Source organism: Candida jiufengensis (assembly GCF_024610255.1).
Source record: "Candida jiufengensis strain CBS 10846 chromosome Unknown scaffold1, whole genome shotgun sequence".
NCBI lineage: Eukaryota > Fungi > Ascomycota > Pichiomycetes > Serinales > Debaryomycetaceae > Lodderomyces > Lodderomyces jiufengensis.
In genome coordinates this window covers 2199708-2222864 of record NW_026261562.1, presented here as the reverse complement: position 1 = coordinate 2222864, position 23157 = coordinate 2199708, and the positions used below count along the sequence as shown (strand labels likewise).

At 27.5% G+C, this 23157-nt stretch overlaps 8 protein-coding genes across 8 annotated transcripts; 3 read left to right on the top strand and 5 right to left on the bottom strand. All coding sequences in view use genetic code 12, as the record gives it.

Moving 5' to 3' along the window:
• Positions 1–328: 328 nt before the first annotated feature.
• KGF54_004715 (uncharacterized protein) lies at positions 329–1654 on the bottom strand (the record flags this gene model as incomplete). Its single annotated transcript, XM_051765444.1, has 1 exon — positions 329–1654. One exon carries the CDS (start codon positions 1652–1654, stop codon positions 329–331), a length of 1326 nt encoding a protein of 441 aa, XP_051618757.1.
• Positions 1655–4083: 2429 nt separating this feature from the next.
• On the bottom strand, positions 4084–5343 carry RXT3 (Rxt3p; the record flags this gene model as incomplete). Its single annotated transcript, XM_051765443.1, has 1 exon — positions 4084–5343. One exon carries the CDS (start codon positions 5341–5343, stop codon positions 4084–4086), a length of 1260 nt encoding a protein of 419 aa, XP_051618756.1.
• A 755-nt stretch (positions 5344–6098) lies between these two features.
• Positions 6099–13607, top strand: FAB1 (1-phosphatidylinositol-3-phosphate 5-kinase; the record flags this gene model as incomplete). Its single annotated transcript, XM_051765442.1, has 1 exon — positions 6099–13607. The coding sequence occupies one exon, from the start codon at positions 6099–6101 to the stop codon at positions 13605–13607; it is 7509 nt and encodes a 2502-aa protein (XP_051618755.1).
• Positions 13608–13832: 225 nt separating this feature from the next.
• On the top strand, positions 13833–14535 carry KGF54_004712 (uncharacterized protein; the record flags this gene model as incomplete). The annotated part of the gene is made up of 2 exons (XM_051765441.1): positions 13833–14415; positions 14477–14535. 2 exons carry the CDS (start codon positions 13833–13835, stop codon positions 14533–14535), a joined length of 642 nt encoding a protein of 213 aa, XP_051618754.1.
• A 497-nt stretch (positions 14536–15032) lies between these two features.
• Positions 15033–15302, bottom strand: KGF54_004711 (uncharacterized protein; the record flags this gene model as incomplete). Its single annotated transcript, XM_051765440.1, has 1 exon — positions 15033–15302. One exon carries the CDS (start codon positions 15300–15302, stop codon positions 15033–15035), a length of 270 nt encoding a protein of 89 aa, XP_051618753.1.
• Positions 15303–16170: 868 nt separating this feature from the next.
• Positions 16171–17085, top strand: HAP2 (Hap2p; the record flags this gene model as incomplete). Its single annotated transcript, XM_051765439.1, has 1 exon — positions 16171–17085. One exon carries the CDS (start codon positions 16171–16173, stop codon positions 17083–17085), a length of 915 nt encoding a protein of 304 aa, XP_051618752.1.
• A 170-nt stretch (positions 17086–17255) lies between these two features.
• KGF54_004709 (importin-alpha export receptor) lies at positions 17256–20159 on the bottom strand (the record flags this gene model as incomplete). The annotated part of the gene is made up of 1 exon (XM_051765437.1): positions 17256–20159. The coding sequence occupies one exon, from the start codon at positions 20157–20159 to the stop codon at positions 17256–17258; it is 2904 nt and encodes a 967-aa protein (XP_051618751.1).
• A 325-nt stretch (positions 20160–20484) lies between these two features.
• On the bottom strand, positions 20485–21495 carry VRG4 (GDP-mannose transporter; the record flags this gene model as incomplete). Its single annotated transcript, XM_051765436.1, has 1 exon — positions 20485–21495. One exon carries the CDS (start codon positions 21493–21495, stop codon positions 20485–20487), a length of 1011 nt encoding a protein of 336 aa, XP_051618750.1.
• Positions 21496–23157: the final 1662 nt, after the last annotated feature.

Here is a 23157-nt window from a genome sequence, read left to right as displayed (position 1 = left end):
AAAATTATAAAAGCTCAAGAATAGAAAAGTCAAAACTTTCCAGACGAGCTCAAGTGCCCGCCTACTACGCCATTTATGAGTGGGATGAACTTTATGTTACTGATCGCTCCAGTAGATCATATCTAGTTCTTTGAGGCTTATACTTTGCAACATAACTTGGACTTCGAATATCTCCCTGCAGTTTGTTACGCTAAAGTCTACTGTTACATCAACATAAAAACCAATTGAGAGAAGCCAAGGAAAAGAGTAGATTAAGGAGTATGACTAGTTCGTATGAAAACCACATATACATTTTATTTTTGTGAGTTTAATTAATTAATTGATTTAACTATTGTTCCCATCGTTTTTCAGCTATCCAACCAATATGTATAATTTTAATTAAGTCTTTTAAATTTAAATATTTTTTAGATTTCAATTGTTTATTTTTATCAATTAAAAATAAATAAATTTTATAATATTGATCTTTTGGAATATATGCAATTGATGAATTTTTTAAATGTTCTTCAATATCTTTTGGTGATTTATTGGGAATTAACCATTTTGATCTTCTATAGTTCCATAATGTTGATCCAACGTTGATTTGATTTAGGAGATTGTTCGATATGATTGATTTGTCTATTGATTGTTGTTGTTGTGGTTGTGATATCACTGTTTCAAATTCTGCTCGTAATAAAGTAAAATCAATATCATTAAATTGTATATCATTATGATTTGAAGAACCAGTTGCTGTTATTAAATCTTCATCTTCATTATCTGAGTCTTCTCTTTCCATATCGTCTATTGAATCTGAATCTGATGATATATTATTTAAATTTAAATAATTGTCTTGAGTATTCATATATTGATTTTGATGATGTCGTATAACATCTTGTAATGTTGATCTTATATTAAAACTTTGTTGATCAGATACAACAGTAGTAGAACTTCCAACATCATTTAATCCTTGTTGTTGTTGTGGTGGTGGTGAGTGTCGTGGTGGTGAAGAATGTGGTTGATTATAATAAGTATACATATTATCTAAATTTTTAAATTTTTTATAATCTTGTAAAAATTTTTCTTCAGTTGAATTATTATAACTATTATAATTTTTATTTATAAGTTTATCAAATGACGAATATGATAAATCTGATGAATCTTCAATTTCTGAATTTATAAATAAATCATCAATTAAATCATCAACATTGAAAACTTCTTCAGATATTGATTTTATTTTATTTAAAAATGAACTCCACTCGTTTGAAATTTTTTTAAAAAATCCTGGTGTTGATGAAGTTGTGGTTGTGGTCCCGGTATTTGTGATTGTATTCAGTTTTTTCTTTTGTTGAATAGGTTTAGTGGTTGTATTACTATTATTACTATTATTATTATTATTATTATTATTATTATTAATTATAGATGAATATGAAGTTATCGGATTATTCTTCTTCTTCTTTTTCAAAGGAATAAATGAATGATGATGATGATTAATATTATGATGTTGATTATTTGTTGAAATATTACTACTGCTTCCAGTACTTATATTTATTGTATTATTATTAAAAAAATTACTTTGTGATCGTAGTTTTGAAGTTGATTGTGCTTTCCTTAATTTTGTTAATGTTGATTGTTTACTAGGTTTATAAATATCTGTTATACTATGAACTTCAGTTGACATAGATTAAACTTATGATATATAAAATTTTTTGTTGCAAAGATTGTAAAAATTATAAAGATGATTAAAAAACTTTTTATTCAAATTTTGAATAAAAGTTATAATGATTAAAATGAATTTGTGTGTGTAGAATTGAATTTGTGTTTAAAAATGACTATAACTGAATGAATAAATGATATTATTAATATTGGATATGATGAATATAAAATATTTTAAATTAAAATTAATTTAAATCTCAAGATTAAAATGTTTATGAAAATGAATTGAAGAATGTATTAATGAATTAATGTATTAATGAAATTAATGAAATTAAAAAGGTTATACTCCGTATGAGCCCAAAAATTATTAAAATTATTAAAAAACAAGAATTAAAAATAATCAAAAATTCAAGAAAAAAAAAATATTGAAATTAAGATATTAAAACTATTTGATCTTGTTGTTGTATCTTTTGGAAGTTGTTAATGAAAAATTGTGATTTTGTTATGCTATTTTTATATACTAATGAAAAAGAAAGTAGTTGTAAGTCTTAAAAATTTTGTTGAATCTTTTTATTTCTAATTAATCTTTTATTAGTCGTCTTGTGATGTACAATTTAATTTCTTCTTTTTTTTTGTCTTTTTTTTTTGTTTGTCTCTAAATTGTTTTATTATTATTACACCTTTCTTTAAAACTTAAACAAACGTATTATAAGAAAGAATATTTGGGCTGAGGAAATAAAGGCGGATTAATTGAACCAATAATTTATTAAAGTTCTAAAAACAGTTTAATATATAATAATATAATTTTGACATAAATTTTATTATATTATATATTATATTTCTTTAATATTCTTCTTAGTTTGAAAAAGTAAAAATTAAAAAGTAAAACTTGTAAAAACCAAATTAAAGAAAAAAAAATAATGATCAATGAATCAATAATTTGGGAATAAAATTTAAATCCTGAAATTCATAATAAAAATCATTCAATTATTAAAAATTCAACTTGTTTGATATTAATCTTAATCTTATAATCTTAAACTATATTATTATACATTATTATACATATATCCTAAGTATATACTTAAAAAATGATTTATTATGAAACATCATACTCAAAATTATTCTCCTCCTCCACCTCCTCTCTCTCTCTTTCTCTCTCTCTAATTATATTTATTTATAATTAATTAATTTAATATTAATAATTATTAATTGATTACATAAGAGCTCATCGTCACGTGCTACAAATGAGCCGAGAAAATAAAGATTCACTTAATTAGCCACAATACACTACTTTTAGTAAATATAATTTATTTTAATTAAGTAACTAAGTAAGGTAATTTTTTTTTTTTATTTGAAAAGTGGGGTGAATTCAATATAATAATTAATAACCAATTATCAAAAATAACATTTTTTTTTTAATCCATTATCGAAACAAAATATCAAGTGTAGCATTTGAGAACCTTTAATTGATGAGTATTATTTTAAACTTCTTTCCTCCTTCCTTTAAGACTCATTATAAGTATTCATTTCTAAATTATGGTAGTAATATGGAAAAATCTATAAAGATCCATTTATAATAATCGTCAAATATAACCTTGAGATCTTTCAACATGAAAAAGGGCTATGTAATATTGTAAAGCTTTTAACCCATGTGGTCTCAAATTTTTATTATAATAAATTGCACTAGTTATGATATTTTGAATCGATTCGTTTCAACTTCAAGGATCGCTTTCACATCTGACTAATAATTATTAAATAGATNGTTAATAAACCTTAATGTTTTGAAAAAAAAAAAAATCGATCGGTCTTATAAATTTTTTTTTTTTTTTTTTTTTTTTTTTTAATTATTTTAAGAAAAGTTTTTGCAACCAACTTTTAAGATTCATAAGGGATCAAGTAAATAGAACGAATCTAATTAGAGTATAAAAGAAAAGTGAAAGCAACTCAATGGTTTTCACTGCTTTATTTTGCATGTTTTCAGCCTCCCTTATTTTTATCTAACATAAAGTAAATTCACTCTCTTGGAGTTTCCTTGAAAATTCCGGTTTCGAAACCAACCACAGATTATGATATTACTCTTTATGAATAACTTTCAGAATAAGAAAGAGAAAAAAAAAGAAATAAGATCATAGACTTAAGTAAAAATTAAGATAATGGAACAAACTAAAATTTATAATTCAATTAGTATTAATTTAAATTTGGGTGATTCAGAGTTCAAAACTTTAATTATTGAAAAATATAAAAATGGTGGTATTAAAATTACAAAATTTAATCAATTAGAAGCTTATTATCTTAGACAAAATGCTGATGATTATGTTGATAATTCTAGAGATTAGATATAATTGTTTGTAAGAGTAAGGTCAAATGGGAGAAATTAATTATAGAAATATAGTTAAGAATAAAATGTTTAGTTGAAATAAAACTTGTTTAAATATGTTTATAAAGATCAATACTTTATACATTATCAAAATCATTATAATTTTCATTTTGAACTAATTCATGAAATATCTTATTTTGTAAAAAAGAATTTCTTTTCTCCCAATTTATATTATAAATAACAAAACTTAAACCATTATGTTGTTGATTCTTTGGTTGTTCAATATTCCAAGATCTTGAATTTATACCATTTGCAAAAAATCCATAATATTTTGGTAAAGGTGGTAAAAGTAAAATTTGTACTGATAAATCTCCATATACTTCATCATCAATCATTTGAATTTCTTCTTTGTTGGTATTATTTTCTTCTTGGTTTTCTTTTGGGTTTTCTTCTTGATTTTCTTTGTTTTTATCCAGACTGGTTCTTTTAATTTTTAGTGACTCATAATTTTCAAAATATATTGGTTTTATAATATCTTTAGAATTCCATTTTTTATTCCACACTTTTAAATTTATTGTATTATTGAAAAATCCCATATGTAATAAAACTTGTAAAATATCTGAATCATCAGTATATATTCCACTTGCACCACCCCATAATTCTCTATTTAAAATTTCATTATTTAAATCTTGTTTAAATTCAATTATAAATCTATATGGAATTTTAATTTCAATTATACTATTTATATATTCTTTAGGTAGTGGAGGTATACATGGAATATATTTCTTATATAAAATTTGGTCGTGATTGTTTAATCTTTTTATATAATTTTTTTTAATTTCTTCAAATCTTTGATGTAATTGTTTACTTATTCCATATAAATTTGATGTTTGAATTGTTTCCCATGTTGTCGTTGGATTATATGTTATTGTACCTAAAAATCGTCTATGTGGAAATAATTCTTTTATGATATTTTCTATTGGTTCTATATTTAATTTAGGGATACGTCGTGAATTTGTAAGTTTTGTTGTATGATTTATTGGTATAATTGAGTTCAAATTTGAAGTCTCTACGTTATTTTTAATATTAGTGCTGTTATTGGTGGTGCTGATGTTACTGTTGACATTGTTGGTATCAGTATTATCAATATTATTGTTATTGTTTTGAACATTGTTATGATTGTGATGTTGATGTGGTGGATGGTGATGATGATGTACTATATGATGATGATGATGAGGATTAGTTGGATGAGAATGTTGATTATGATGAACATGATGTAGATGATGATGATGATGATGATGTGGCGCAGAATGTGAATTTTGTTGCGTTATAGATTGTGATTCAGGTTGTGGTTGTATTGATGTATTTGAAGATGTTGATTCAATTGACTCATTCATTGATCTTTGAAGGGTTTGTTATATTTTCATTACTTTGAGTTTATAAATCAGACCTATTAATTTTATTTGGTCCAACAAAATTGAATACTCCGAAATTTATTAAATGCTTGGGTGATAGTAGTAGTCTCTCCCTGAATCAAAATAAATTGAAGTGTACCGGATAGAATTATTAATTGTTAATAAATTTTAATTCAATAAACTGTTTTAATTGATACAATATCTGTTCCTATTCGATTGATATAATAATCTCCAAATTCTTCCGATGACCATTTCAGTTTTTCGGAATTTAAATTTCATGTTGGTTTTGCTACCAAACGACTATTAAGATTATCACTGAAAATTGTGTGGATACCTAGAGTGATTAGAATTTTATTTGGTTTTAGTCAATTATGAAGACTTGTTTCTTTAATTTTTATGATTTTATAAGTCTTATCTAGCTAATACTACATTTATTACAAATGTAGCAATAATCAAAAAAGATCAAGAACTTGAAATTCTGGGGTAAAGCTTGATCTCATTTGGTAGCTTTAAAATTTATAATTTTTGAGTTTTATTTTATTTTATTTTTATTTATTTTATTTTATTTATTGATTGTAATTTTAATTTAAATATAAAAATTCTGATCAAACATAATATTAAATATCAATCCATTTTTCAATCAACAGTTACGATCACCCCTTTCATAGACAATCAATTAATGATAAGCAATTACTAAAATTTATTTTATCACCACACAGCAATTGACATTTGTTCCAATGGTAATTGAAAAGAAATCAAAAGATAATCTAAGACAAAATTCAAATGCATTAGCACCATCAATTCAAATTCAAGCTGCAAGTTTAAATAATAGTGATGATGAATCAAGCGCCAATAAAAAAAATTCAGATCCTGATTTTGTTTCTTTTCCTACAATAGCTGATCCAGAAACTCATAATGATACATCAATATCTGGTTTAATTTCAAAGACTTTTAGAAAAGTAACTACAAATGCAACAAATTTAGTTCAGAATTATTCACCAAAACAAAATTCATTTCATGCAGATGATGAAATAAAATCCACTCACAATATTGATATTACTAAAGATTTGGAGGAAATGAACAATGATACCATCGCTCAAATCAAGGATATTCCAAAAGTTGATAACACTGGAGATACAAAATCAATTACATCCACAGTTAAAAGTGTTCATAATACTGGTACCAAAGAAAATAAAGAATCCAAATTTCCTATGAGGCATCAAAAACTAGATTCTATTACCTCAGAAATTGACATCAAATCAAAACAACCAAGTGTTGATGGGGATAAAATTCACCTACAACAACAAAGATCAAAACTGAATCAAGATAATTCACTGATAGATCTGTCCGCCATAAGTGTCAACAAGATTCGTAAAACTTTATCGGAAGATCAACCAAAAGTCTCATCAGATCATAGATCATTACGTTTATCTACACTACAGTTTCCAAGAATTCAAACCCCAAACCCAAGTACTACGAGTTCAGTAGTTAATGTTAATGCTCAAGCCACCGTGGATTCATACGACTTAAATGGAGATGGCTTCAACCAAAAAATTAACAAAAAGAAAAATGAGCCACTACGAAGTAAATCATTAACTAGTAAAATTTCAACTATATTTAACAACTTACCAAATGATATAGAATTATCAGATGATTCAGCTTCAGATCTGGACAATATGCAACAAACCAACACAGAAGCTTCTTCTCAAATAACCAAAGATGACGGAGAACCATTTCCCAGTTCAACTAAAAACAACAGCTCCATGCAACTTCAATATGATTTAGCATCACTTTATGGAGAAACAATTAGTAAACCATCACCAGTTCAAGTCTCCAGCAAAAGAAAATCAATTGCATCTTTACATCTCAGTGAATCACCAACAGTCACATCTTTCCATGCTATACAAAATAAAGATCTTAATGCATCCAAAAAGAAATCTTCAAATTTTTCAACATTATTTTTAGATAATGCTAAAACCATAATTAATCAAAACATTGGCGCTGTAACATCATCTGCTTCATCAATAGTGGCAGCTAAAAAGAAGAAGAAAAAACCTAAAAAAGTTTCTGCAAATCCTTTAAAAAATGGTGGAATACCCAAAAAATACTGGATGAATGATGCATTTGTATCAGATTGTTTAAATTGTTTTAAACCTTTCACTGCTTTTAGAAGAAAACATCATTGTCGATTTTGTGGTCAAATTTTTTGTTCTGATTGTACGATGTTCATATCATATACTCAACATAAAGATGAAAGAAATAATGTAGTTGTTAAAAAGCCATATAATGATAAATTAAGAGTTTGTAAACCTTGCTATAGTGACGTTATCATATATTTGAGTGATGATTCTTCAGGTTCAGACTCAGATAATGAAAATGATAAAACAATTGAAGAAGATGATCATAGTCGAATTAAAAATGAAGATCTTTTAGTGCCCAACCATCCACTTTCAAGAATAAGGTCAATGTCTACCAGTTCATATAAAGACTCAAATAATAACTCAAATGCACCACCAGAATCGGTAAATTCAAGACCTAGTGAACATGGGTCAATCAGTGATTCACCATCTCGTGACAACAGTCATTTCATTTATCCAGATGAATCCATTAAAACAAATCCAAAACAAGCTCCTCGTATGGCAATTCCAACAACAAGAGCTGGTGAATCAGTAGAAATTCCACTAACTAGAAATTCTTTGAGTAATGGTAATCTTATGAGACACCCAATAAATAAATATAGTTCAAGTTTTAAAGTTGATACACTAGCTCAAAGAAGTACACCTCAAACTAATCATGTGGTAGGAGCACCAGTAACTCCAATAAATCACCATTTTAGTAACAATGCTCATACATTTGGTCAAAATTCAAGGAAAAGTAACACCAATTCTTCAAGTGGTAAAAAACCAGATATATTATCCAATCACAGTTTTGAAAATATCAACTCCTTTTATAATAGTTATGTTGGTAGGAAACCATCATTTAAATTGAGATCACATTCAGAGAAAAGACATAACATAAATGAACAATTTGCTTATAGAAATGAAGATGAAGAGGCAGATGTTGAAGATTCAAGTGAGAGTGAGAGTGAAAATGAGGAAATTAATAGAACTAGGGGTAGAGGTAGAGATCAAAGTGATGAAGAGGATGAAAGGGCAATGTCGGTTTATTCTTCACTTAATGATCAAAATTTATATTCATCTACGCCAATAGGACCAAATGGAAGTCATTTATATAACTCTTCTTTGACAGTTCCAACATTAGGTGAGTTTCCATCTATAAAAACCAAATTTGCCGATTCAAGAGGTCCCACCTCTCAATACTCAAATATATTTAACGGCAGCAATGTTGGGTTTAATGACTCAGCTAGACCAGAAACTTTAAGATCAAGAGCAAGAGCAAATGCTTCTTTACAAAGAATGAGATCTAGGAGACAGAGTAAAGCCACGAGAAATGTACTGATTCTAACTCAAAATATTTATAGATTACCGAGTTTGGATTCACCAGTCCAAAAAAGTTTAACCACAAATTTATCACCAATTTCCTCGCCATCTTCACCAATACCTGAAAGAGTAACTAGATCAAATTTGACAACTGCAATCACTGGAAATGATGAAGATTCTGGATCAGACATCAATAGTGAAGAATCAGGTCCTTCAGAATCTGAATTATCACCTATTGGACCAAAAATATCTACAAGCACTGCTTTAGAAGCCAATGATAAGCAAAATGATAATGACATAGATTATTTTTCATACCATCAACAACAACAACCTAAGTCAGAAGAAGATTCACTGCAACATAATAAACATCAAATTGATCAAGACTTGTTATATGATGGACATTTTTCAGGTTTATTAAAGCAATCATTGGATGATTGTAATGTGACTGAAAATTCTGATTTGTGGATGTCAGTACTCACAAAAATATTAAAAGAAATCAATTACATCAAAGTCACTGATACATTGGACATTCGTCAATATGTTAAAATTAAGAAAATTCTAGGAGGTAAAATAGATCAGACTGAAGTAATTGATGGACTTTTTATGACAAATGATGTGGATTCTAAAAAAATGGCTTCTGATATAAAAAATCCAAGAATTGCATTACTTATGTTCCCGATCGAATATTTAAAACAAAGAGAACAATTTATAAGTTTAAGAATCATTCATGCACAACAATCAGTTTATATCACAAATTTGGTTTCAAAATTAGTTTCTTTAGAGCCTGATATTGTTGTAGTGGGTGATACAGTCTGTGGGTTTGCGGAAAAACTATTAGAAGATGCAGGAATTACAACAATATCAAATGTAAAACCTCAAGTGATAGAACGTATTTCCAGATATACAAACGCAGATATTTTCCAGTCAGTTAATGATTTATTTTTCAAGAAGGGGAACTTAGGTGTCTGTGATGAATTTAAAGTAAGAAGGTTTAAATACGGTAACAAAACTAAAACTTTTACATTTTTCACTGGTACAAATAAGCAAATGGGTTTTACAATTTCTTTAAGAGGTGGAAATGAAGAACTTTTGGAGAGTATTAAATATGCGGCTGAATCGTTAATGCCGGGTTATTTAAACGCAAGATTTGAGAAAAGTTTATTCAATAATATGTTATTATCATCTATTAAAGCCGCTAAGGGCAAAGAATTAATTGATATTAATGAAAAGACTGGAAAGTTACAAAATGATGATCAATTTAATGCAATCGAACCAAAGTTGGATTATAACGAGGTAATTAAATATCTTGATTCATTCAACACTAGAAAAATTAGCTCATCTCCTTGTGTGCAATTTAATTTGCCAGTTCCATTGGTCAATGTCATTGAATCATATGTCAAATACTTCAACTACTATAAAACCAATGCACGCATTCAAGAGCTCACTACAACAGAAGAAATAAACCCAATATGGAAAGATCAATTGAAAATCACTTATGAAGCTACTGAATTACCAGCAAAAGATACAGACTTGATAAAAATTTTGAGGTGCTCAAGTGAATCTCATTTGAACTTTTTGCTTTTGGATTATCAACTACGCTCTCGTATTTGGTCAAATTGTTTGAAGTATACTTCTTATCAATTATACCCAATTTATCACAGAAACATTCATATACTACATTCTACGGTATCAATTAAACATGCTACACCTTGTACCGGACCAAATATTGTAGTGGTCGATTATTATACTGATAATGATAAATGTTTAGGACTATTTTTAGATCAAATTTTCTATGATAGTCATAAGACTTGTATTGAGTGTGGAGAATTATTATTGGATCACTACAAGAGTTATGTTCATGGAAATGCAAAAATTGATTTAATTACAGAGAAATATGACATTAGATTTAATAGCACACATGGTGATGAACATCAAGGTAAGAATCAAAGAGTTATGTGGAGTTATTGTAAAGATTGTAATTATATAACACCAATTATGGCCATGAGTGATGATACTTATTATATGTCTATTGGTAAGTACTTTGAATTAATTTTTTATGGTCAAGATACACATGGTGGTTGTCAACATGATTTTTTCAAGTCATATGTCAAATGTTTTGCATTCAATGATTTGGTTGTTAGATTGGAATATTCAAAAATTGATAACTATGAAATAATTGTTCCTAAAAAGCAATTGGAATTCATTACTGATATTGATATAGACTTGAAATTGGAATCGTACAAAACAATAAAGACAAAAGCACAAACTTTTTTTGATTCAATAATGAAAAGACTTAATAGAGTTAAATTGGATACTTTTGTAAAAGCAAAAGATGGTAACAAAAGAATCAAGGAATTAAAAGAAAAATTAGCTAATGACTCCAAACAAATTTTTGCGAAATTACAAAAAATTTATGAAGAAGTTAAGGTTACTAATTATTTACCTTTGAATGTTGTGTATAAAGATTTACAGAAACTCGGGATATATTGGGATACTGAATTTCAAGAATTTGAGAAAAAATATTTACCAAGTGAAAACGAAGTTAATAAAATCACTCAATTCCATTTAAGAAAATTTTTAATGGATAAATATATTGATGATAAAGAAGTTGTGGAGAATGATGATGATATTTGCGCTGACGAAGAAGAAGAAGTAGAGGAGGAGAAACAAAGAGACAATCAATATGTTAAAGAACCAAGTCATAGGTTTGAGAATCCAGATAATGAAGATCCAAGCAACGAGCATGATGAAGGACAAAAACTTCTTGAATTACCAGAGTTTGTTCCCCACAAACCTCGAGAAATGCTCGAAGGTCGACAATCAGATTCATCTTTAGAATTTAAAATGTTTCCTGCTAATTCATTATACGAGCACAATTCTAAAATATCGGATAGAATACATAAATGGGAACAAAATGCACAAGATGTGGTTGGTAGTGGTAATACATCTGCGTCAGAAATTAAATCATTAAGCCACAGAGGCTCAGACAGCTCCTTGAAGTCCATGAATACTGTTATTCCATCTCAAAATAAAGTTATTCATTTAGCAAATTTTTTCGATAAAATGTATTATGATCAAATTTCATTAGAATTTTCAAAACAAAGGGAAGTTGAGTTGAAAAAAAAATCTAAAATCAAAGCACAACCAATCTTGGATAGTAAACCAATTGTTGAAATCTACAATAAGATTGAGGATGTTGTTGGTGGATCTCAAGTTCCTCAAAATGACAATCTGAAAAGCACTAGCACTGCTGAATTGAAAAAGTCTCTAGATGGTGAGCAACATGAAAAAGAAAATCTCAACATTGCTAAAAATAAACAATTAGATATTCCTGAAAAACAATCATTATTAAAATCATTGACCAATTTTTGGGCTGATAGATCAGCGACATTATGGGATCCATTAGCTTATCCATTGGAAAGTCATGAACATACATTTGCTGATTCAGATGTCGTAGTAAGAGAAGATGAACCAAGTTCTTTAGTTGCATTTTGTTTAAGTTCAAATGATTACAAGCAAAAAATCAAAACTTCATTCGGTAAAAATATTGAGGTATCATCCACTACAGGTAGTGGTAACGAATCTGAGTGTACTTATACATCTTCATCAACAAAAGTGAAATCAGATAGTAACAATAATCGTCTTTCGTCTGAGAATCACTTAAATACTCCAAATTTAAATCAAGTGATTGAAGAAACTGAACCTGAAAATTCAGAAGACGACTATAGAACCGATGATGCAAGAAATTCAAAAGCAGACTCTGATAAACAACAAGATAATTACAAAAAGGAGTTCTCTTTTGGTTTGAATTCAAGTAATCAGAAAAAGGCTCAACAATTTAGCAAAATAGAAAAGAAGTTCAAAACCAAAAGAAATACCAATTTAAAAGATAACAAACAACAAAATCAATATGAGTTTATTTTGGATAAGAAAAAATCCAATCACTTAAAATATCAATTTTTTGATGGACAAACCAATTTATCTTGTAAAATTTTTTATAGTGAACAATTTGAAGCATTAAGAGAAATTTGTGGGGTTAACGAAAATTTCATTCAATCATTGAGTAGATGTATTAAATGGCAATCTAGTGGTGGTAAAAGTGGATCAAGTTTCTTAAAGACTTTGGATAATCGTTATATTGTTAAAGAATTAAGTAAAAGTGAATTGGAATCATTTGTTTCAATTGCACCATTTTACTTCAAGTATATTAATCAATCAATGTTCTATACTTTAACTACAGCAATAGCCAAGATTTTTGGATTTTATCAAGTTGAAATTAAGAATAGCAATGGTAAAAATTTCAAAATGGATTTTTTAATTATGGAGAATCTATTTTACAATCATAAAACTACCCGTATTTTTGATTTAAAAGGTTCAATGAGAAATAGACATGTTCAACAAACTGGGAAGGAAAATGAAGTTTTACTTGATGAAAATATGATTGAATATATTTATGAATCACCAGTATTTGTAAGAGAACAACTGAAGAAATTATTACGCGGTTGTTTATTCAATGATACTTCATTTTTATCAGCAATGGATGTAATGGATTATTCATTAGTTATTGGAATTGATGATATGCTGAAAAAATTATATATTGGTATTATAGATTGGCTAAGAACTTTTACTTGGGATAAAAAAGTTGAAAATTGGGTTAAAGGAAATAATTTATTAGGTGTTGGTGGTAATAGAAAAGGTAAAGATCCTACAATTGTTACTCCTAAACAATATAGAATTAGATTTCGTGAAGCTATGGAAAGGTACATTTTGGAGGTACCAGATATTTGGTACGAAGGTACAAAGTAAACCTATTAGTAAATATGAATTTAGAATTATGAATGTATTAGTAGATCAGTTTTAAACTATTATAAATTTTAATCTTTAACATAATACTCATAAAAGCTTAAAAAAAAGTCCGGATATTAATTGATTATGCGCATTTACGTGTGGGCCAAATTTTTCAATCAATTAAAGTTCTACAGTTTCCGCTAATAAGAACTTACTAGAGCATTACTCACTTCAAAGACATTCATGAGGCCTAGAATACTTCTAAATTTGAGACGATTACATTCTGGAAATCCACCTTCACATTTTGGTTCTGGTGAAATTCCTCAAACGTATAGCCAACAAAATACGTATCGACTGTATCAACCTGAACAACAACTGCAACAACAACCACATTCACAAACTTCAAATCCTCAACAACAGTCACAAAGCTCACATCATGAAAGTTCCATACGAGAAGTAACGGTCTTAGTAGCTCTGTTTGCGTTGGCCTATATAGCGATTGACAATTATACGGAAAGAATTAAAATTGATAAATTACATACAGAGACTACGGCAATAAATTTAAAAGCATTACAAGTTCAACAATTAAATTATCAAAAAGAACGTAAAAGAAAAGATCTTTTGTTGCTACAAGAAAGGAAAGAAATTGCCAAAAGAGATTTTAAAATGGGTTTACATATTGCAATGTTAAGAAAACAATTAATTGATTCTGGAATGAAACCTGTTGAATTAGATGAAGCAGTAAAAGAATTTGAAAGTAAAGTGAAAGCTGATAATTCAATGAAAAATGTAACTGGTCAATATTTATGGCTAGACGATTCTTCAGGTATGTTTAATTTAAATTTTCTTTTAGGGCTTTTGAAGTTTTACTAACATTTGCCTACTAGATTATAAACCTTATATTCCTGATGCTATGGAGTATGATAAAATTAGGAAAACCAATTAAAATTATGTAGTAATATAACATTTGTCATGATAATTCTTTATATAAATAGCACTAATGTACCTTATAAATTTTAAGTAGTGTAAATTTCTCAATCTGTAGAGATGCAAAAATCTTTTTATAAATATACAAATTGAATTTGAAAAATTTTAATAATTTTATACATTTTCTTCTTCTTTTTCTCTATATACAATGTCTTTAATTTTGGCACCCATTAGAGTCACGGTTTTTATGTATTTCTTCCACATATCAACTTAATGATACTTAAGTTTATCATTATTTCGTGCTCGGGTATAGCCATAAATTGACTCCAATGTTTTTACCAGCCTTTGTTTGTCGTGTTTATTCTTTTGTAATGAATTGACTACGCGGTTCTAAACATACATTTTATTGAATTTATTGTTGAAAACTTATTGCCTGCCCATTGGGATCATTATAGTTAAATTTGAAGTTTTAGGTTTATGAATATCGCAAGTTAAGGTCGTCAGACATGAATTATCTCATCCTCTACCTTGACTAATTAATTCTGCATCTATTTTACCCAAAGATCTTTGTTCTAATTTGCGTTGTAATAATGGAAATTTGGGACAGCATACACTTTTAGCATCTGGTCCGTTTTCTTCGTAAAATTCTTTACAACATTTATATAATTGATCGATATATTGAGTACATTTTGATTCGTTATAACCATTTCTTTGTAAACAATCCTGGATAGCACATGCTTTGGCTTTACATGTTTGTGATAAATCTTGTTCGCAATCTTCTGACATGTTTCGATTTAATCAATTTTGAAGTGGATTTTGTTTGTAGAAATTGTTATTATTAGTTGGTAGTTTTTTTTTTCAGATAATTAATTGCTTTATATTTTTCATAAAATTTAAAGATTTTTAAAATGTATTAGAAATCTATTAGCTTCACGAAACTTAATATTGGAACAATATGAGTTTAATTAATAACAATTTTTGACCTCAAAGTTCCATTCCAATATATACATTGAGTGTGATTTAGGCGAGAGGTTCAAGAAATTTCAAGAAGATTTAAAATTTTAAGCTATTTCCCCAAAACTTATTGAAGCAAACTACAGCTTAAGCATAGACTCGATGTTAGTTTCAACCTGATACAATAGTATACTATCGTTAGAACATTCAAACTTGTAAAAATTTGGTTGCAAATCTGAACTTCTATTTCAATATCCAGGGCTACCAATTTTTCAGAGAAACTATATGCGCTACTCCAATTTTCGATCCATTTGTCTCACGTTTCATATTGAGAGAAATTACTCTTAATCTCATTTCTACATTGTAAAAACGTGTGGGGTCAAAGGTGCTTGGACATTAAAGACTCAGTTTTTACTATATAACAGAATTGAATTAGGATTGTAAGTATTTAATCGATTTTAAATATCCGGTTCGCACTATCTAATAATAAAAAATAAATTTAAATAGTCACAAAAGAGAAAGAGAAATACAAATTGGTTTTAAGTTACAAAAATTTTTCAAAAGTTTGTATAACCGTACCGTTGTGTATTTTCAAAGTGCTTTAAATATTCAGTTAAATAGTTTATTATTCAAATTTCACATCTTTAACCATAATTACGAATCAGTCAAAAGTGTTTTACTCAATTAAAATTGTATTAATATGACATCATTACAATCTTCTACTTTTTATGACACGAGTAATACAAATCACCAAGCTAATTCAAACCAACAACCGCAACAAATCCCTACAACACAACATGTACCACAATTAGCTCATCAAAATCAATCAGCTTTTTACCATCAATCACTAGAAAACTCCCCTACATCAAGTACCACGTCTTCCTATTTTGATAATTTGGAATATCAGCAGAGACAACAACCACAAGAAATACCTACTCAATATGACCAACCACAACAGCAGAACCACCAACAGATGGGACTCAGTCAACAAGACTTACACTCCCATCTACAAAACGAACCAAACAATAATGCAAATAATCAAGATATAAATAATTCAATATCGACCACACCTCAATATCAACAACCAGATGGAATACTTGACCAACAACAACAACAGCAATTAGAAGATCCAATAAATAATAACGACACAACAACGAATGACTCAGGGATAGTAGAACAACCATTTTACGTAAATGCAAAACAATACCACAGAATATTGAAAAGAAGAATAGCAAGAGCAAAATTGGAAGAGAATTTAAAAATTGCTCGTATCAGAAAACCTTATTTACATGAATCAAGACATAAACATGCAATGAGAAGACCAAGAGGTCAAGGTGGTAGATTTTTAACTGCTAGTGAAATTGCTGAATTAGACAAAAAAAATAAAGAAGAAGAAGAAGCTAAAAAATTAAAAGAAAAAGAGGAAGCTGAATCAAATAATAATAGTAAGAGTTTTGTAGATGAAAAGGCACCAGTAAATGAGGAAAGTCTAAATTATGGTGAAGAGAACAGAAATGGTGTGCTAAATCAATCTAGTGAAGACAAGTCTACTGAAATAATTAACACCGCTACCGCGACTATTGATAGTGTTGTTAAAAATGAAGTGATACTGTGAGGCTCTTAAGACTTCAAATTTGTTTTATGATTATAATGATTTCTCTTATTTAGTTTTATTTTAATTTATTCAAAAGTTTTAAGCTTTAAGTATGTTACACCTAGTTACTTCTTACAAATAAAATGTAGAGAATAAAGTGCTGCAAAAAAAAAAAAAAAAGTACATGTTTATTAACGTGGAATGTTAGATAATATAGTTGACTTTATTGCTTCAAAATCATTATTCTTGATTTGTGATAGTGGATCGAATGAAGGATTAGTTATTGATACAATTTTTGAATAATTCGATCCAAATGATGAAATGTCAGAATCTAGTTCATTAATATTGTTATGTGTAGGAAATGCTGATGTTGAAGTAGATGTAGAACCTGCAGATGATGTTGCACTTGATGTTGATTTTACAATACCTTCATAAGATTGTAAATTTTTTTCCAATGTTTCAATAGTTGGTTTTACTAAATTTGAGTAGTGGGATACAAAATTTTGATTTTTTAATAATAAACTTATTCCAATATTTACAATTTTTTTATCTTGTAAATTTGCTAATATTGAAGAAGTTGGTAATATAAATGTAGTATATATTTGTTGGAACAATCCAGGTTGAACAGAGTCAATTAATTGTATTATGAAATCTCCTCCGCTTACTGCATCAGTATTGTTGAATTTTTTATTACTCAATTTCATAGTTGTTAAATTGAATAAAAATAAAACAAACCTTTTAACAAATTTATCAGTTCTTGATTTTTGTAATCTTGTTAGTATGATTCTTGCTATGTTATTTAAATATGGTTGTAATGATTGTAATGGAACATTTAATAATATACTTTGAACTAAATCAAATCCATAAGTATCATTTGCTTTGCTAGCCAATAAATTTTGGAAAACACCCAAAATTGGAGTTAAGTGGTTTGATTCAACGAAATAATTTGGATCATGTTCTAAAATCGATATTAATAATCTTGTAATACCTGGAATATTACCTTTAAATTGCCATACAGCGGGTGACATTAATGGCTGAATTAAAGTTTTGTAAGTTTCTGGTAATCCTTGAGATTTTGGATAATTTTCCAATAAAAATGCTAGAATTTGGAATGTATATGGAACAAATTCTTGTACATCTTCACTTAGAATGTTTAATAATCCTGGAATAATATGTTCTATATACATATTGATATTTTTTGGGTCTTGTTGAATTCCATATTTAATTAACAATCCAAGTGATTCGTAAATGTAGTGAGAAAACTTGGGATTTGATGGATTTTTGGCAGTAATTTTCAAGATTTGTAATAAATGATCGATTGTAGTTAATCTTTCAGTGAAAATATCTTCACAAGTATTTAATATTCTCATTATACATTTAATAAGAAATTCGTTTTCTGCTAGTGTTTCTGGTGATTCTCTATTTTTTAAGATCAAGTTGAATAAGTTTGTTAATAATGGGGTAACAAACGGTTCGATATCTTTCTTGTTAAAAACTGGTTGATGACCCTGACTGAAATTTGTCATTGATAATAATTTTTCAATAGTTATTGCTGAGTAAGTGTATACAACAACATTTGATGATGGATTTAAATGATCTATTAATAATGGTATTGTGGCTGTTAGTTGATCTTTAGTTAACTGATTTCTGAAAGTGAAAATATATTTAATAGAATCAACTTGTAAAATAGGATGAACGTCAGATGATTGCAAGTCATGGGCTACATTGTCTGAAAAAAATTTGACAACATCAACTAAAACATTCGTTGATGTAACACCAACGTTAGTTACACTCCCCTTTGTTGCTAACGAACTAAATAAATATATGGCAGTATCTTTATTTTTCCAATCTTGACTTGCATGACTTAAAAATTGATTGACATATTTCATTACTGTTGTTGTAAGTAACTCACTATTTAACTCTTTTAATTCTCTTAAAAAATCAGTAGCACTTTTCCTTCTTGAATCGAAATCTGAACCTTCCAAGTCAGATCTTACAAATAGTATAGGCTCATCTTCAAACATTTCTTCGTCAATCTGTCTTAACATTATATTTGGTAATATAATTTTCTCTATAATTTCATTAACTGATTGTTCACTTTGGAAAATCGATTGATATGCTGGTATTTTAATAATTGATGTTAAAAATTGTAGTGCTTTGACCACTAATAAATCAAATTTTGGTTGTTTAGTAACAAAATTATTAATCAATTCCCATACTGAAGTTATAAAGGTTTGTATCAATGGTTCGAAGACATCTGCATATCTTGTGACATATAATGATAATAATTCTATAATGGAAGTTTTGACTTTTATCAACACTTCAACCTCTTCGTCTTCACTCTCTTTGATCAATAAGGGATTATCATATACCAAATATTTATGTACAATACTCATCAACTCATTCATATGATCCTCAAAAAATTCAGGTATATCTTGACAATTAAAATCATAATAAATTTGAATTAATAATAATAAATTTTCAAAATATATAATTAATTGAGCTTCATTATCTTTCAGTTTATCAGTTAATTGATCTAGTTCAATAAATAATTTTAAAAATGGTTCAACAAATACATCCAATACTGATTTAATTTCCAAAAATAATTCATCAGATCTAAATAATGGTCTCCATTTTCTAAAAATTGAATGTGATACAAGTAAAATTGCTTTATTATTCACAAAATCAGTTAATGATAATTTCCCAACTAATATTTCTATAAGGTTTGGCCAATTTTGTGGGAAATCACTTTCGGCAATTAAGGTTATTGATTCACCAATTTGAATTTGTAATTGATTTGGTAATTTTATCATTACATCAATGATCTCATATTTTATTTTTTCTACATCTTGTATAGGTAATAAATAATTCCCATCCTCATTTAACCATTTTCTTCTTATAAGATTTTTAAAATATAATGCTCCTGCTAATCTTATGGGTAATGATAAATTTGTTGATGCTATAATATGTAATAGATTTATTGAAAAACCTGGATCATTTTCAATGGATCTTAATTCTTTTTCTGCTTGATTCGAGAATTGAGGATTTAATGATTGTTCTAGTATCTTCGGAATAACCTCCAATGAATTAGACATTACTTTTGGTGTACTCGAATGATTAAAATAATTTTGGTTGTCAAATCGAAATTGAAAAAAAAAGTTGATTTTAGAACTCTTCGATTCTTTTTTTTTTTTGTTTTCATTTTGAAATTTTCTATTTACAGTAAGAAATTATGAAAAAGAATGCACCGAAAAGAAGTACATCAACTACTTTTTCTCGAGAGATTAAAGAAATAAATGACTTGAAAATGTGATTCTTGTTCTATAAATATAAGATCTCTCTATATTGTAAATCTTCGTTATATAATTTGCAAATGTACTTTAGTTTTCTTCTCCTCTTTTTCTATGTTTGATTTGTAATCTATTTGCTTGTAGTTGGTAAAGTTTGAGCATCTTTTTGTTGTTTTTGTTTGGCAACAGCATACACTAATCCAGCAGCAAACCCAACAAAAATGGATGATACTGACCAGAAATTAACTGCAGCTTCAAAGAAAATCAATCCACTTAAAGCAATTGGTAATTTATTTAATGCACCAACCATTGAATATGTAGTTGAAGAAGTAACTCTAACACACCAAGCTGAACAATAAGAAATACCAACTGATGAAGCACCGGAAATAACCATTGCAGTAATAACAGCAGCTCTATTATCAGCTGGGAAATTTTTTTCTAAATTTTCTGGTGACCAATTTTCAAAAACAAATGTAAAAACTAATAAAATTGGAATTGATAAAAGATTGTTATAATACATTGTATCAAAATCCTTGAAGTTAGTTAATTTAATTCTTTTTCTCATAATTAAAACAAAAGCAGCAGAAGCAAAACAATTAGTTAACATCCAGAAATAACCTAAATACATTGAGAATTCGTCATCTGCAGTTTTAGCTTCGGCATTATCACCATAATAAGCAATAACTGATGAGAAAACCATCAATAAGAATGAACTTAAAGCCATAGTTGTAACTTTTCCACCAAACCAAATAACTTCACCATAAGCAATTAAAATAATTGTTAAATTTTTAAAAATTGTATAGACAGGAATCGATAAAAATTGTAAAGCTTTTGATGATGTATAAATCATACCAACTAATAAAAATGCAATTGGGGACCATTTTTTAGCTTCATCTTTATTAAAAGGTCTATAAGTAATAACACCTAAACTTTTTAAAGTACCAATAGTAACAATACAAACAATTGATTGTATAGCTAATAATAAAAAATTTAAATTAAAATTAAATCCTGAAACAACAAATTTATTTGTAACAGTCATTAAAATTGATGATAAACAATATGCGAAAATTGAGATTGGACCAGAATTACTTATCGAATTAGTCAATGAATGACTTGCAGCTGGTGTATTTCCTTTTTCCATTTTTGAATATTTGTTATTATTATTATTAAAAAACTTTCTTTTAATTAAATATATTGATTGTCCAATTAAATAAAACAGAATAATTCCCATAAACTAGCTTCCTTTCGTAAAAGTGAAGCAATAAATTATATATTCGAATGAGTTAAACCCTTTTTTATTTTAAATAACTTTAGTTAAAAACAAAAGTTGTGGTGAAATGAATTAATAAGATATTAAAATTCTAAATTAGAAAAGAAAAAATTATAAAAAGTTGATTTCTATTTATTAAAAAATAATTAAAATTTTAATTATTGTTTGTTGTAAAAAATAAATTTTGATAAAAAAAAACTCGTTTGGTAGCGGTTATACGTGTTTTTATTTAATTTTATTTATTTGTTTTTGTTTATTAAATTATAAATAGAGTAGTTTTATTATTAATTTATATTGATTAGAAATATTTATTGATTATAACATTATATTTACGATCTTCATAATCAAAGCATACAATTTTAGATGAAAGATGAAAAAATAGTTTTTTAAAAAACAATCCTATTACGTGTTTAGAATAAAACTCAATTTTTTATTCGATTATAATTACTGTTGGATAAAACATATAAGTGATCAGCCTTGTGCGAAAAAGATCATCAAGAGCATCATTTTTGTATTCTTTAATAAGTTTTTGAGCTTTGGAGATCGTTGAATTTTTCGTTGTCTTTAATTAAGTTTTAAGTTACAAAATAATTTTTTCCGCATGGCTTTAAAATTCTTTTAAAAGATTTCAACTAAAACTGAAAATTGCCATAAGGACCTGAATAATTGGTCAAACGCGTCTAGATATTTAATGCAATACTTATTACATTAATTTTTAAAATTAATTAAAGCAATTATCACTTTCAAAATTTACGAATAAATTATTATTAATTTAAAGATCGTAGATCCTTTTATTAAAATGTAAATTGTACAATTTTAATGAACCTGAAATGTTAAATCTGTCGAGAATTTACGCTTGAAAATTTAATTGTTTTCAGATATAAGTTTGTATAATTTGTATAACCAAGCAAAGATTTAATGATCACTAGCTTTATGAACCTAATTTCATACTATAGCTTACCAATATAAATCAAATAAATGGTGGAGATTTGATCTTTGAAAAAAGATAAAGAAAGTGCTCAAAACCGGATTAATTAATTGTAGAAATAAGCAAAAAACCTTAATTTTTTTCATCTAATTTCTTCCGAAAATTATCAATAATGTTCCAATTTGGGAATAAGACTATGAAGTACAGGAATGAACATCATGATTCCAGTACTAGCTTAGCTAACGGTAGTGTGAAATGAATCTGGCTTGTAAAAATCAACTGCGTAATCATCAGAACTATGAATTTAAGCGATTATTCAAAGTTTTGCAACAAATTCGCACAAATATGAAGTGTTTGTTAATTAGTGATACGTATTATGTTTGTTTCAAACTTTACAATATTGACCAAAGATGTCCAAAACAATAATGAATTATTGACATAAAATTACTTTTTGCAGCATTCAATTATATTCTACTCAACAACTGTTATATACGCCTGTTATATACGCCATTAGAATCATTACTCAAGAAGTTTTCCATGGTTTTATGATTTCGAATACCTTCAACATCCGTAACTCAATACTAAAATGACTATTATATGGTCAG